Genomic DNA, 13,946 nt, shown 5'->3' with positions numbered 1-13,946 from the left:
CAGAGTCAGCTACAGTTACCTGATCATTTACCTACAGGTACCTGAGTGTAATGGGCCGCTCGTCACTATGTTATTTAGCTAAAATGGTGCTCATAGGCAGGCAGTAAGTGTAGGTTTCTGTGTCAGACAGTAATTGTTGTTTAGATGCTACCTAAAAGGGGGGGGTGGGCAAGCAACAGTGTGAAGCTTACACGTAGTCTGGTTTTAGTCTGGTTTTAGAAGTCGATATAAATATAAAACTCCTAGTAATTTTGAAACATGTACCCTTTTTTAACATGGTTTCTCCCAAGCTGAGGAACAAAACACTTATTTCTGGCTGAATTTAATTTTTTATATATAGGTAAAAGATCGGAAAAGGAGGACAAATATTTACTCTTTTTTGGTTGTATCTATTATTTTGATCAAATTCGATGTACAAAAAAATGTGGCTTTTAAAAGTTTTGTGTCGGGGCCTTTGTGTGTGTTTTTTTTTAGAAGACGTTTCACGTCCAGTTGTCTGGGCTGAACTTTTTCAAGCTTGACCATGACCTCGTTGACTGAGAATCTTCACAGATAAACAAAAAAGGAAGTATTGACCAAATGGCCTAATCTCTTTGTTACATGATTATGATCTTAGCAGCCTGGGAGGTAAAAGCCATGGTCAGAAAGTACTGTAGGTTCAACATTATATGGTTGAACAAAAGGGATAAAGTTATTTCTATTAAGCAAAGAAGTTGGTCTTTGACAGGCCCAGACATTTGCATAATAGAAGGAATAATAAGATGGTTAAGTAGAATATTTCTATGGCGAAAAAAATCTCAGTTTAATTAACATTTACTCTTAAAAATCCTTGTCAACAAGGATTAATTACTCTATCTATAAATAACTGAAGATCTTTACGCTATGACAGCAACCAGCCTTTGTCATGTCTCCACTGGTGTCTCAACATTCATCTTTTTGATGAACTCAAAGCCTGTAGTCGTGAGTTATTCCTGCCATTTCTCTGACCTTACCCCATATTTACCCTGACAACTCTCAATGTCTCCTCAGGTATCTGTGACAAAGCCTTCATCCGTTCATCTAAACAAGACCTCTCTCTTATTAAAAAAGTACCTGATTAATGTTACTCTTCTAGTGTCTGACTTTCTTTCAGGCTCATTTACTAGAAAAAACTAGTGGTTTTGTTTAACTGTACATTTTTTGCTTTACTTTGACTTTATTCCTACATCTCTGATGAACACTGGGGGGTTCTCCACCATTATGTAGCCTTAGAGCCTCTGCAGGACAGGGGTGTTGTCTCATCAAGTCATCGTGTTAAGACTGGACTCACTTGATGAGATGACTGCAGTTTGCTGTGCTGCTACTTGGTTGGAAAGAAAACCACACGCTTTACTATTCAAGTCCAGACTCTGGCTGGCCAGTTCCAAAGCAGATCATTTTTGTCCACCAACTCTCTCAACAAGAACATCTAATATCTAATCTAATATCTACATCTAATATCCACCTTACTGATTTTGGGGTCACTAAAATATCCAGCCACAAGGCGTTGTCTATATAAGACTCAAACTCACTGCGGATCCAGACATTTGAATTGAGAAAGCTTCCTGGAGAGGTGGCGAAACGTCTTCAAATCTTGAAAACCAAGTCCAGTGGATATTTTTTGAATTTTTACGGAATCCAGCCTTATCCAAGAATAAGTTTCTCTGCAGGATACTAGATGCCATTTTCAATAAATGAGAACTGGACTTCTTTTTAATTCTGGCATTTTCTATAAAAACATTTCGCTATCCTAATGGCTTAAACAATAATCTCCAAAGGATCATATTCCTCCGCTGTGCTTGATCATAGATGCCTTCATAACTGTGGCCAAACAGTTCCATTGGTTGTACCAGATCACTGAACATTTTTCGTTGACCAATTTTTTTTCTGCATCTCACTCAAGAAATTGACTTCCTCTATGGATTCCTTAGATGGAATCAAAAGGATGCCGTTTCTTTTAGACTATCTGCCTGAAGATGTTGAGGCCATTAAGAGCAACATTCTTTGGAATGGCCTTGGGGTAATACTTAATTCTTTTCTCACTTCTCACACCATTACCATTGTCAGTGCAGGTGTCCATTCTGACCTCCTCAACCCTCAGAGGTGTGGTGATTGGAATCTAAGGACATTTTGATAGGAGTTTGTAGCATTTCCTGAGCAGTGGACAGCTGCAGGACTTTACTTTCCTGCTTTAGTCATGAATTGTGACAAAGTTGAAAAAAGTGGCTCCCAATAAGTAAGGGTTCCTTAGAACAGAAATGAATGTTTGTAAAAGCGCAGAACCTTGATTATTTCCACAATCTTCCAAAATTTTTAGTTGATATTTATAGTTTTTGTCTTCTTAATCAAAATACGTGTAAAATCTTTCTTCTTTTCCTGAAATCTGGGGCAATATTTTGACACGCATCTATACCCTACCTATAAGAAGAGACACTTTGGTGATGTTAAAAGGATTTAAGGTGGATCCTTTAAGATTTGTGTGGTTCTTTAAAGACATTCATTGTCTCAATAGCTTTCTTTTACAGGTAAGAAAGAAGATTACTAACAATAATAATAATAATTTCAAAAACCATACATAACATTTTAACTATCACTAAACTTAAACGTTTGCCTGGAGTGTTGACAAGATTGAGTAAATAATGGGGAAAAAAGTCCCAGAGGGGTTGACAGCTGAAAGTGAACTATGTAAGATGAAGCTTTTCTAATCCTTTTCTATGTTGAAAGAACCTTTTATAGCATGTAAAAAGAAGGTCATCCCCATACAATCCACACCCCTCACTGTGAACCAAAGAAAATTATAATCTAAGGTAGTAGCTTCGTCGTGAGACAGAAATCACCTAGAAAACCTTTCTGTCAACTGTCACTGCCAGCTGCGGCCGTAAATCAGTGGTATCAAATGCTCTGAATGTTGCTCCTTAAGGACACAAGAGCTGACTAAGTTAAAACATTGTGCACATCTGCAGGTTATGATCCAATAATGCAAAATCATTCAACAATCAGCAACTTATATCGCCTTCTGCAAACATTTGTTTGGATTTTACAACCAACTGTTGATGCTAATTGTATGGTAGCACTGACAGCGAAATGAGTTTATCGCCTAAGGCGACACATCCTTCTGATTTCATCTGATACCCTCTCCGAGAGGAAAAAGCACACAGATAAGAATTGTTGAAACATGCATTTGGCAAACATGTAAAGACAACACTTTCATGTTTGTGGGCGATAGTGTCTGTATATACATATGTATATGATAAAAATGGATAAGAATCTGAATTAATAGATGGTAAAGCTTATCCTCAACCCAGAAAAGATAAGGTACCTTAACCTGCTGGAATAAAGATAATTGTGTGATCTATGATTAAACAAAGTTGTGCGGCTTTGTATCTTCTACAAATAAAGCATATGCCCTGTGGAAAAAACAATTAAATTACTAATTCTATTAAAATTTATTATTTCCTTTTAACTTTTATGTTTTATGTTGATGCTTTGGACTTACACTATCATTTTCCTGTACATGTATATTTCTCAATCAACTTTTTCAAAGAGTGCTGACATTCATATTCACAGAGTTATCTGATGATGTGTAATCTAGTAAATCTTTGGGAAATTAATGTTAACCACATCGTTTAGCTGTCTGTTACTTGGTAATTACTCAAATATGCCAAGGAGAGATGAAATACCATTGATATGTGTGATAAAACTCCAAATACCACAAGATTTAATTGTGTTCTATTTACATGTCTGCTGCTGTGATCAAATACCTCTTTATAAGGGGAAAATTTCTATTAGATTTCATGAAGTTAAGATCTGCACCACAGATGAGTAAGGAAAGAAAGAATTTCAACTCTGCCACTGTGAGAATGATTAGATACTCCACTATAAATTAGCATTGTATGAGCTAAAAGTAGCTTTTGGTAGCTTGTTTAAAACAGACTAATTGCAGCAACCTGATGATTCACTCACCCTGCTGCCTTTCTCTGGGATGCACTTACACCCTCTGCTGCAGTCCAGGCCTGCACATGGCTCATCAGAATTGCCACCCTGTATAAAAAAAAAGGAAGAAAGGAAGAAAAAAAATGAATAAAGCATCTCTGGGTGTTTAACTTTTCATAAAGTCACTTCATACAATGTCATGAATATCTTCATGCAGCATTAAACATTGTTAATAATTTATATTTAGAAATTCAATGCACATATTCAACCTGCTGATTTGCTTAATGCATTGGCTGCCATTGTTACCAAGTTTAAACTTACTTTCCTTCTGTAGTAAAAAAAAAAAAACAACATATACATATATCACAGTAAATGCTTTTACCCTTCCACTAATCTTTACTAAGTAATAACTAACTAACAAACAAAAAAACAAAACAACATCCAGAACCCAAAGCAGAACCAGCATTTATTGTCTAAGTAAATTGCTGGATCAAAGCCCTTAAAACTCCTGATGAGGGGAATGTGGTAAAGTTTGTTTATCAGGATTTTGAAGATTATTTAGTTTATTTTTGGGCAATCAGACATTTACAGTAACAGTTTCCATTAACCACTTTTCAACTAAGCTGCTGTGTACCTCCTATATCCCCTTTTTTATGACATCACTGTTTATTTTGAATAACTTTTAAGCTAGATAGCTATTAAGTCATTTTAACCGCTGTATAAAATTAACTTGATTAGATATAAAGTGAATATAATTCCTTTTAAACCATCAAGGAGTATGCAATTCAAACTAAAAGGTAATGGAAGACATTGATTACAGTAGTTAGGCTAAGCTAGATTGTTAAAGATATACAGTGATATAGTCGTCCCAAACAATTGGAGGTAGAATAGTGAAAGAAAAATGGAAAATATGAAAATATATATAACTTTATATTGTCTTTTAAATATCTTTAAATATGTAATTTTCTTTTTTTAATATGGTTCTCATCTATTAGACAAACTTGTAATAATATATCACAGTGAGAAGATAAACTCAGAGGACTTAAAACTGAAACTTTGAGACTCTGTTTTGTAGCAATGTCCTTGGATTTGGAAATGGGGTCCCTAGCCAGAAGCTAATGCTGCTTGGAGGCGCCACAGTATGCAGTGGCTTACCCCTGAGGTAAGAAGTTTTTACTTTCTATCAGATGTAGGCTAAATTGAAATGATTTCCAATATAGTTTCTACACTACATTGACAGAAACCAAATTCATTTTAAAGAAACATACAAAAGATGACAATTCACATCCAGTGTTAAAGGAAAACCCAAGTTGTGATGAGAAAAATAAGAAAATTAAAAAGGTTGTATAGATAAAATAGGAAGTATAATTAGATGTAAAGGGATACTAAAACAATTCAAATAAAATAAAACTGAGTTTAACAGCTGAAAAAAATCTCTACGGTCTAATAAAATGATTGAATGATGGAAAAAGAAAACATTTGAAACATGTAGTCAAATTAAGAAAATGTAAGCTTTATCCCCACAGAAAAAATTGTTATATTACCATTGCAATTACAGTAGATTGATCATAAAACGAGAACCTAAAGCAAAACTAGTGTTTAACATTCCAAGCATAACTGTAACTAAGGAAGACCTTATGATGTATAAAATATGTAATATACGTAATCCAACAATATACGACTTGAAACTTTTATCCAACATCATGGTTGTAATCTAAATCCATAAAAATAAATATATTGCATTATAGCTCAAACAGAATTTGTAGAAATTTCTCAATTTGTGGCCAGTTTTGGAGGATAAGGTAAATTAGCAGTGATGAGTTGGTTGTGTCACTGTATCCAACATTGCAGACCTGTAGTTACATACAGATTTATTACTTGTAGGTATTTTTAACTAGTTCAATTTACCAGATTTATATAAAATAAAAAGCCAGTGGATGAAATTAAGTTACTTTCTATATTAGTAAGAAGAAAATATTTCCAGCCACAGCACTTTATGAGTTGAAAACACAGACTTGTTACCTTTTAAACCCCATGTGAGCTGCAGATTAGCATTAAGTTCAATGGGTGGAATTCCTCAGATATGTACAGAACATCATGGGAAGATTTTACCCCAAAGCTCCAAAGAAAGGTAGAATAAGCCTACTTGTGAGATATAAGCTTAAATACATGAAGTTCTTAACATTTTATAACCCCATGCATCTGTTCACATGTTGGAGGTTTGGTCTGAGGCCGATGGGTCACATGCAGGAAAGAAATCCGTCCTTTAGTTACCTTTTAGTCTGCGAGCCTCATGACCAGTATGACTGCAGTGAGGGTGTCATATATAAGGATCATTTGAGGGTCATTCTTAGGGGGGCGGGGGTCACACTTGGGATTGTCGCTTGACTTTATAATGTGATTAGTGGATAAAAAGGGCAGCTGATGGTGGCACAACTTATGAGGGAGTGATGGGGCTGTGAGGAGGAACAAAGAGGTTTTGGGTAGGGGTCTGATGAAGGTTAGGAGATAAAGAGGTGGATGAGGACAGAGCTTTGAGGGGGTAGATTGGAGGGCTTATCAGCTCATATGACAGAGGTCTTATTGGCCATAAGCTTTATAGTAAGGGTAAAGCAGCTCTTGTTAGAAATCATCACCTGGTCAGATGGGTCCCGACAAAGTGTAACAGAGGCCTGGGAAAGTATGGTCCTCAATGTGAGGTCCTTCAAAAATACACAAGACTCCCTGAAATACACACCCTGTGAATGCTTTTTAACTTATGGCACAAAGAACATCAACTAAAAGTTCATAAATCAAAAATGAAAACTGAAAATATTAAACTTGCTTTTACCAGAATAAAGTAAGCATACATATTTATTAAAGATATGCATTAAAAAATCCTACTGTACCGAAGCAAACCAGAACACAGAAAAAAAAAGGATTATTCTGCAAATAGAGAGAAAGGACGCGTGGGAATTGTATTTTTAAATGCACACATGAAGAAGTACTACAAAGAATTCCAAAACTATTATCTCAAACTACGGCTACAGCTGAAAAGACATTAAATTAAACTGAAGTTAACCTAAATATATTTTACCATCAAAGATCACTACTTAAGATGCACCAAAAAAAAAAAATAAAAAATCAGCCAAAGGATTTTGCAGTAAGTCAAATACCGGTACAAAAAGATTGGAAATATTTTGTATATTTCTTAAATTCAACAAAAGCTAAGAACTCTCGCTTTTTAGAACTATAAATGCATTGACCAACATTTACTTTCCTGCACCTTTTGTGAGTTTAATAAAAGTCGAGTATAGAATAAATGCATATGCTTTGATGACCAATCTAGCTTATTGTAAAAAAAAAAAAAAAAAAGACAGTTCTCAAATGAAAATCAGTCCAAAACCCAACATTTGGAAGGTCATTACCTAGATCTCGCCATATGAACTGGTTTAGGACCTTTTTATACAATGTTTAAGAACACTTCTTCAAGTGTTTAAAAATCCATGCTCAGGCAAAAACATTTTCAGTAAGAGACTAATATTTGCCCCATTTCATAAGAGTTACTGTGTTCAAATAACACAAAGTAGAGAATTTCTATGGGAGCTTTGGTTCAACCCTCAGGCATGTAGTTGCTTTAATCTACTTGCTTTAATTTAGCTCCCAGAGGAATTTAAACAACTGAAAGAAACTAGAGCGGGTGAGGCTAAAGTCTCTGTCTGATAATTGCTACCATTACATGAAAGCAGCGCATGGATCAGGTAGAAAAAAAGGGGGGCAACTACCGAACAGAGCGAAAGTGTGCTTTGCACCGAGTGTGGAGGGAAAAGGAGGGAAAGAAGGAGGGGAAAGGTCATCAGTGCTGGTCTGATCCCCACAGTTCCTCTAATCATTACAAAAGAAGGGCAGTGGCAGACTGGGACATTGATTGGGATTTTGAAAAGAGATAAACTTTCGAAGGAAAGACAAAAAAATAGCACAAAAAAAAAAAAGAAAATGGTTTTAATGTGGTACAAGTTTATCTTCACAGGGAGGAGAAATTAACTATTTACTGAATACAGTCACCAAAATAACTAGAAAATATATTTTAGAATCTACTTTTATTTTTAAAGCATATATTCTGAGTCTTTGGGTATCCATTCTGAGCCAGCTGATTCGCATCAGGGGTTTTGGTTTGATCTACAATCCTTTGTTCTGGGATATAATCGGCCCTCCACATGAGAAGGGTGGAGAGGCGCTGATCCACATTCAGTTTACTCCTGTCCGCACCCAGAGTTGAAAATGATGGATTATATTGGGAAACAGATGGTAGACCAGAACCTGACGGAAAACATTTTTACGTAGGCAAAAGGTCCTTACTAGAGAGTTAAATACAAAGTTAAAGAGCTACTCTGACAACTAAGTCTGAAAGTCTGGAAGTCTAATGACTAAATCCAATCCTTCAAGGCACACCCTTCATTATGATATCACAACAGACTAAAGCTTTGAAGGAGCTGGGTAAAACAGCACACAAGATGACATGCAAGCACTCATCTTCAGCCGAGACAAAGACTGAATCAGATGAATGAGGACAACAGACTTAAAATCCCTCCTTTAAAAAAAAACGAAGGACACTCTGCAATCGTCTCACCATACAGTAAGGAAAATAAGTATTTTAACACCCTGCTATTTAGCAGGTTCTCCCACTTAGAAATCATGGAGGGGTCTGAAATTGCCATTGTAGGGGCATATCCACTGTGAGAGACATAATCTAAAAATAAAATCCAGCAATCACAAAACTATTTATTTGTATGATACAGATGCAAATAAGTAATTGAACACCTGAGAAAATCTATGTTAATATTTGGTACAGTAGCATTTGCTTTTAATTGCAGGCGTCAAAGGTTTACTGTAGTTTTTCACCAGGTTTACACACACTGCAGGAGGGATTTTGGCCCACTACTCCACACAGATCTTCTCTAGATCAGTCAGGTTTCTGAAAAACAGAGTTTGAGCTCCCTCCAAAGATTCTCTATTGGGTTTAGGTCTGGAGACTGGCTAGGCTACACCAGAACCTTGACATGATTCTTCCTGAGCCCCTACATAGTTATACTGGCTGGTTTATTCGGGTCATTGTCATGTTGGAAGACCCAGCCTCAACCCATCTTCAATGCTCTAATTGAGGGAAGTAGGTTGTTCCCGGAGTCAGCTCTCCAAACACGCACTAAATATGCACACTTTGCCATCCTCTGATAAAATTCCCTTTCAACACATTTGATTACAGGGATCATACGAGATGAACACATTTGGAATTGTAGATTATGTTGTAACTAAAGTGATTTTAATCTGAACAACTTTAATATGACTAGTATTTTTGTTGATTTTAAAAGAGTGTATTTATAAAGAGGACTTTTCTAGTTTTATCACATTACAACCAGTAAATTAAATGCTGAAATTTTACTTGGCACAAAAACTTAAAGTAGTGCAAAAAAATAAAAATAAATAAAAATAATATATATATGGGGTATTTTTTTGTTTAAAAAAATACTTTATTGATTTCAAGGCAAATTAAATGCACTAACTTGAATTATAAAATTCCTTATAAAGTGGATATAGATGTGTCTGGCTGTTGATAGGAAGGATCTTCTGTAGAGGTCTGTGTCGCACTCCCTGGTAGATTATGAAAAAAGTAGTCTCTTGAAAAAAAGTGTCTGAAGCTCAATAGCTGTTTGGCCACAGATTGTCAATTGGATTTTGGTCTGGACTTTGAATGGGCCATTCTAACACACAAACATGCTATGAGCTGAAACACTTCATTGTCGCTCTGCCTTTATCTTTATGGCTGCGCTCCCTTCGTTGAAGATCTAGCTCTGTCCAGTGGTAAGTGCTTTTTTCTTACAGGTTATCCTCCAGGTTTAACTTTTATTCATTGATGTTTAAAAACATGCTTTCCCATATCATGATGCAGCCGACATCATGAGTTACCAATTGTGATAGTATGACTTGTGTTGAATACAATTTTTTTCCTTTACATGCAATGCTTTATACGCGGCCAATTATTACTGATTAGATTTTTCACTGACCACAGCACCTTCTTACATATCTTTGCTGCATCACAATTGTTTCTATAAGATTTGAGTTAGTTATCAGTGTAAAGATGGCTAAGCACGGATCAACACAAGAATTAAAGAAACCCAACATGTTTTTTCTTCAACTATAGTTTTTTGTAATGTTGAATCATTAAAGCCCAATTCCATCTCTAATGGATTTACTGTATATCAGGGTTTATGCCGTAAAATGTGAGGTTTAAAAATAACACTAGTACAATGTGCTGCAAAAGGCCAAAGAATATTAGTATAAATCTAACTTGAATGTTTTGAAATGGGGGGAAAAGGTTACATGGCTAAAAACAATCCAATAATACTTTATGTACATATCTACTTCCATAACATAAATGAACATGCTCTTGAGCAAAGATCCACATGGATTCCTTTATCTTTTCACATATCATCACATCTTAGATTCTGTCAGCTGGTATTACCCAGTTATTCACCTATAAGCTTTGGTCATTATGTTCCAATCAATCTGTGCTGTTTGCTCATACTTTACTGTCCAAACATTTTCATGTTAACATGTCTAACTGGGGTGTTTTACAGGCCTGTGTAATACATGCCTGCTTATCTCTTATGATTGTAGGGAACGGGCCACGTTTGGACTTGCCCTTTCATTCTACAGTGGGCCCATGCAGCCTGGGTAAGCCTCTGCTTGATCAGAATTTGGCCCACAGTATGTTGGTCCTTTCTGAGTTTTTTTTTGTGGAGAGAACTGGGATCCAGAAGATAAGGGTTTGGTTTCCCGTGCTATGCTATAATGGTGGTGCTCTTTTTTCAGGAGAAGAAGAGGAAAACAAGTATGTGCAGAATCAGTAATAAATGTCCATTCCCACTTGTTGCAGCAAAAAATGCATTCTTAACTTTTTTTAATGACCCACTTACTGGGGTACTGGCTACACTCCTTAGGTTATATTTTCAAAGAATATTAAAATTTAAAGCCATTTTGCACAAGATCGTATCTGTTTATTAGAGGTATGAAGTCATCAAGTGTCTGAAGTTTGGATTACAAGATACAAATCACAAACTGGACATGCAAAAAGGTGATCAAATCTGGAGTGCTTGTAGCGTTCCCTCAGGGATACCACCCTGGGCAGTGGACCTTAATGCTCATATCAAAAACTGCTACCAGCAGTGCTCTGTATGGCTGGACAAATAAAAAATTATAAAAAAAAAACAAAACAGAAAAACCGTAAAACTTAGGGAATACCTTATCTCTTTCTGTCAAATGCAACATTTTCTGAAAAGATTGTTAGTATTTATTTCTTCCTCACAAAGCTGTGCTCAGGTACCAAAACAGAAGCTATATGACTACTAGCAAAAGCACAAAATTTGACCTTTCACGCTCTTTAAGCTAAATGTAGGAATGTATTTAATCCAGAGCGTGTCAATCAGCATGTCATCACACTGTGAACTTATGGGACTGAGATGTGTTTTAACCGCCTGTCAGCTAAACCATTACCCACTGATTCCTGTCAGCTTTTATTAACAAAGACATGTAGATGTTGGTAAAGCAGATATTAGAGTTTCAGATGCTTTCTGACCCCAGAGATGTAATTACATAATCTTATGGAGTCGAACTAAATGTTCACAAAAGCAGTTGTTCCTTGCAAGAACAAGCCTAAACCCCCCCTCCTTTTTCCCATCAATCCTTAGGTTTGCATTTCTTTTAACTTAAACTGTTCCTCCTTTAGTTCTCCTTCCACCGGCCCCATCTGTGACCCTGACATCCACCACAGGAGATGAACCAGCTGTGTTTTGGACTCATAAGCTTCTCGTCTGTTTACTCTAACTGCACATGTGCAATTGCCTGTTTGTCCACTTTAAGGACCAGCACTGCTATAGAAACCAGGACACTCATCTGCAGACACTACTTTGCGCTTTACATGGCCAAAGGAGGGCTGATGCATGTATATTCAGGAAGAATTCCAGATATCTGTATACATTAACCTTTACATGCATGCTTTATGGGTGTTCTGCTCTCTTCAACTGGCCACCCAAGTGGAATCGGACCATCTATATCATCGCCAGACGGAGGAAACATGTTAATTTAAAGTGGATCCAAACAGGATGTCGCACAGAGCCAGCTGAGGTCGCTAATAGCTGAAGAAACGTAAACTACTGTAGCTTTAAAATAAAAGATGTTGATGTGGTCATTATTGTGAAATGTTTAGAGACAAATTCATCTAAAATTTGAGCTTCTATAAATTAAGCTTCAAGGGTGCTTTGTTTACTTTGCAGTGCTCCAAAACCAGGTACATGTCTACATCACAGTCCTACATTCAGGCAGAAGTGTCGAACTGGGAAGTAGCAGCAGGTCATAAATATACAGTTTTATGCTTGTGGTTGTGTACTTAAGCTCATCATATTGATTGTTTGTATATGGCCACTATGACCACTGTTTAAGCCATAATGATGATGAAAATCAGAATTCTGAGAACAAATAAACGTGCAATAAAAACATTTACTAAGGCATGTCCTCGTGTTAAATAGAGTTGGATGTAAAATAACTATCAGAAACTATTCTACCCTTTCAAGTCTTAAAGAATCATTCACATTTTTTATTATGAATTCCTAGTTTTGATGCCCACTCACTTACTGAAAATAGAAGGAGCTTAATACTGTACCAGCGAATAAGAATCCATATCAGTATGAGCAGCCATTTTTTTTTTTGGCTGGTCACTAAAGTTATTGCCACTCGGCTACTTGCGACTTATGATGGGAAAAAATCCATCTATTCCTTTTTTAAGTAATCATGAAAACAGAAAAACCAAGGGCAATAAAAAAATAACCACCATAAAGGAGGTAATGATGCTTAGCCCTCGGGAGAGGCAGGGTACTCCGTGGATATACCAGCCAGTTCATTAAATGGGAACACATGCGCACAGGTATACACCTGATTTAGAGAAAGTGAACTGTAACCCTATGCAGAAAGAGTCAACATTTAGTCCCAGAATATTGTTGCTGTAAAACAAACCTGCTAACGACTGCAGCACTGAGCAAGACGGAAAAGTGCAGTATTTTGCTCAATTATCAAGGAGCTCTTGGGTGTAAGAAAATTAACAGAAGCAAAGTTAAACAAAAATTCAAAAAAGTGCCTGAATAGTTTATTCTTTTTTTATAAAATGTGAATGTTGGGAAATTACTTAATCTCAAAAGAACAGGATTTCATGAGAGAATCTTGTTCCAAATATCCCCTCTCTTTTTATTAAGAGCAATGATGAGGAAAGATTCAGTTTAGTACATGGCAATAAAAACGATAAGAATCTATCAAGTAACTGATGAGACCTGTTGTTTTAAAGCGGTATGTCTATCTATCAAAATCTATTTTGCCCGTGTCTAGGCATCGAGAAAACATTCAATAACTTTTAAGACTTCCCTAGTATCTATTCAAGGTATCATTAACTTTAAATGTACAGACCTGCCCATTCACAATATGCAAATTCTGTCTAAAACGTGTCAGCCGTGTTTTCAAATCCAGATAACTGTCAGCTGTGATAAGGTCATTTCATATTTTGGGTAAGTGCTTACAGCTGGTTGATGTGATGGGGATAGTCCCTGTTCGTGTCTCAACCCATCTAAGGCTGTCTGTTTTTCTACCGCTTCGATGGATTGATGAATATTATCAGCCAACAGAATGATAAACTAAGAGTAGAAATGATTTATGATTTATTTTATATAATGATTTGACTTGGCAGATATGGCTCTCTTTGCCATGGCGCCATTCCACCTAGGGCAGACACAAGAACTGACAGAAGTTAAAGGTCTATCTGTTGTGCTCTGAACAAGATTTCCAGTAAATATTTGCATTTATGGTTGAATCTAACTGTGAAAAGCCCTTTTCTAACAGCATATATATAAAGGAAATATGGTTTTACACTTTGCAGTTCCACCTTTTTCTAAGTAGTGTGTAGTATCTAATCACCT

General features: G+C 36.2%; 1 protein-coding gene across 4 annotated transcripts in view; it reads right to left on the bottom strand.

Annotated features, from left to right (window-relative positions):
- col4a6 (collagen, type IV, alpha 6) overlaps positions 1–13,946 on the bottom strand; it is a 155,515-nt gene that overhangs the window by 74,212 nt on the left and 67,357 nt on the right. For all 4 annotated transcript variants that reach the window (XM_015398144.1, XM_015398145.1, XM_015398146.1 and 1 more), the window contains exon 4: positions 3,982–4,059. In XM_015398144.1, coding sequence (XP_015253630.1) covers positions 3,982–4,059 — 78 coding nt within the window. The remainder of the gene's footprint in view (positions 1–3,981; positions 4,060–13,946) is intronic.

The sequence above is a fragment of the Cyprinodon variegatus genome, unplaced genomic scaffold, assembly GCF_000732505.1.
Source record: "Cyprinodon variegatus isolate N-32 unplaced genomic scaffold, C_variegatus-1.0 Scaffold914, whole genome shotgun sequence".
Classification (NCBI taxonomy): Eukaryota; Metazoa; Chordata; class Actinopteri; order Cyprinodontiformes; family Cyprinodontidae; genus Cyprinodon; species Cyprinodon variegatus.
Note: the sequence above shows the minus strand (reverse complement) of the source record. Positions and strands in the feature narration are given on the sequence as shown.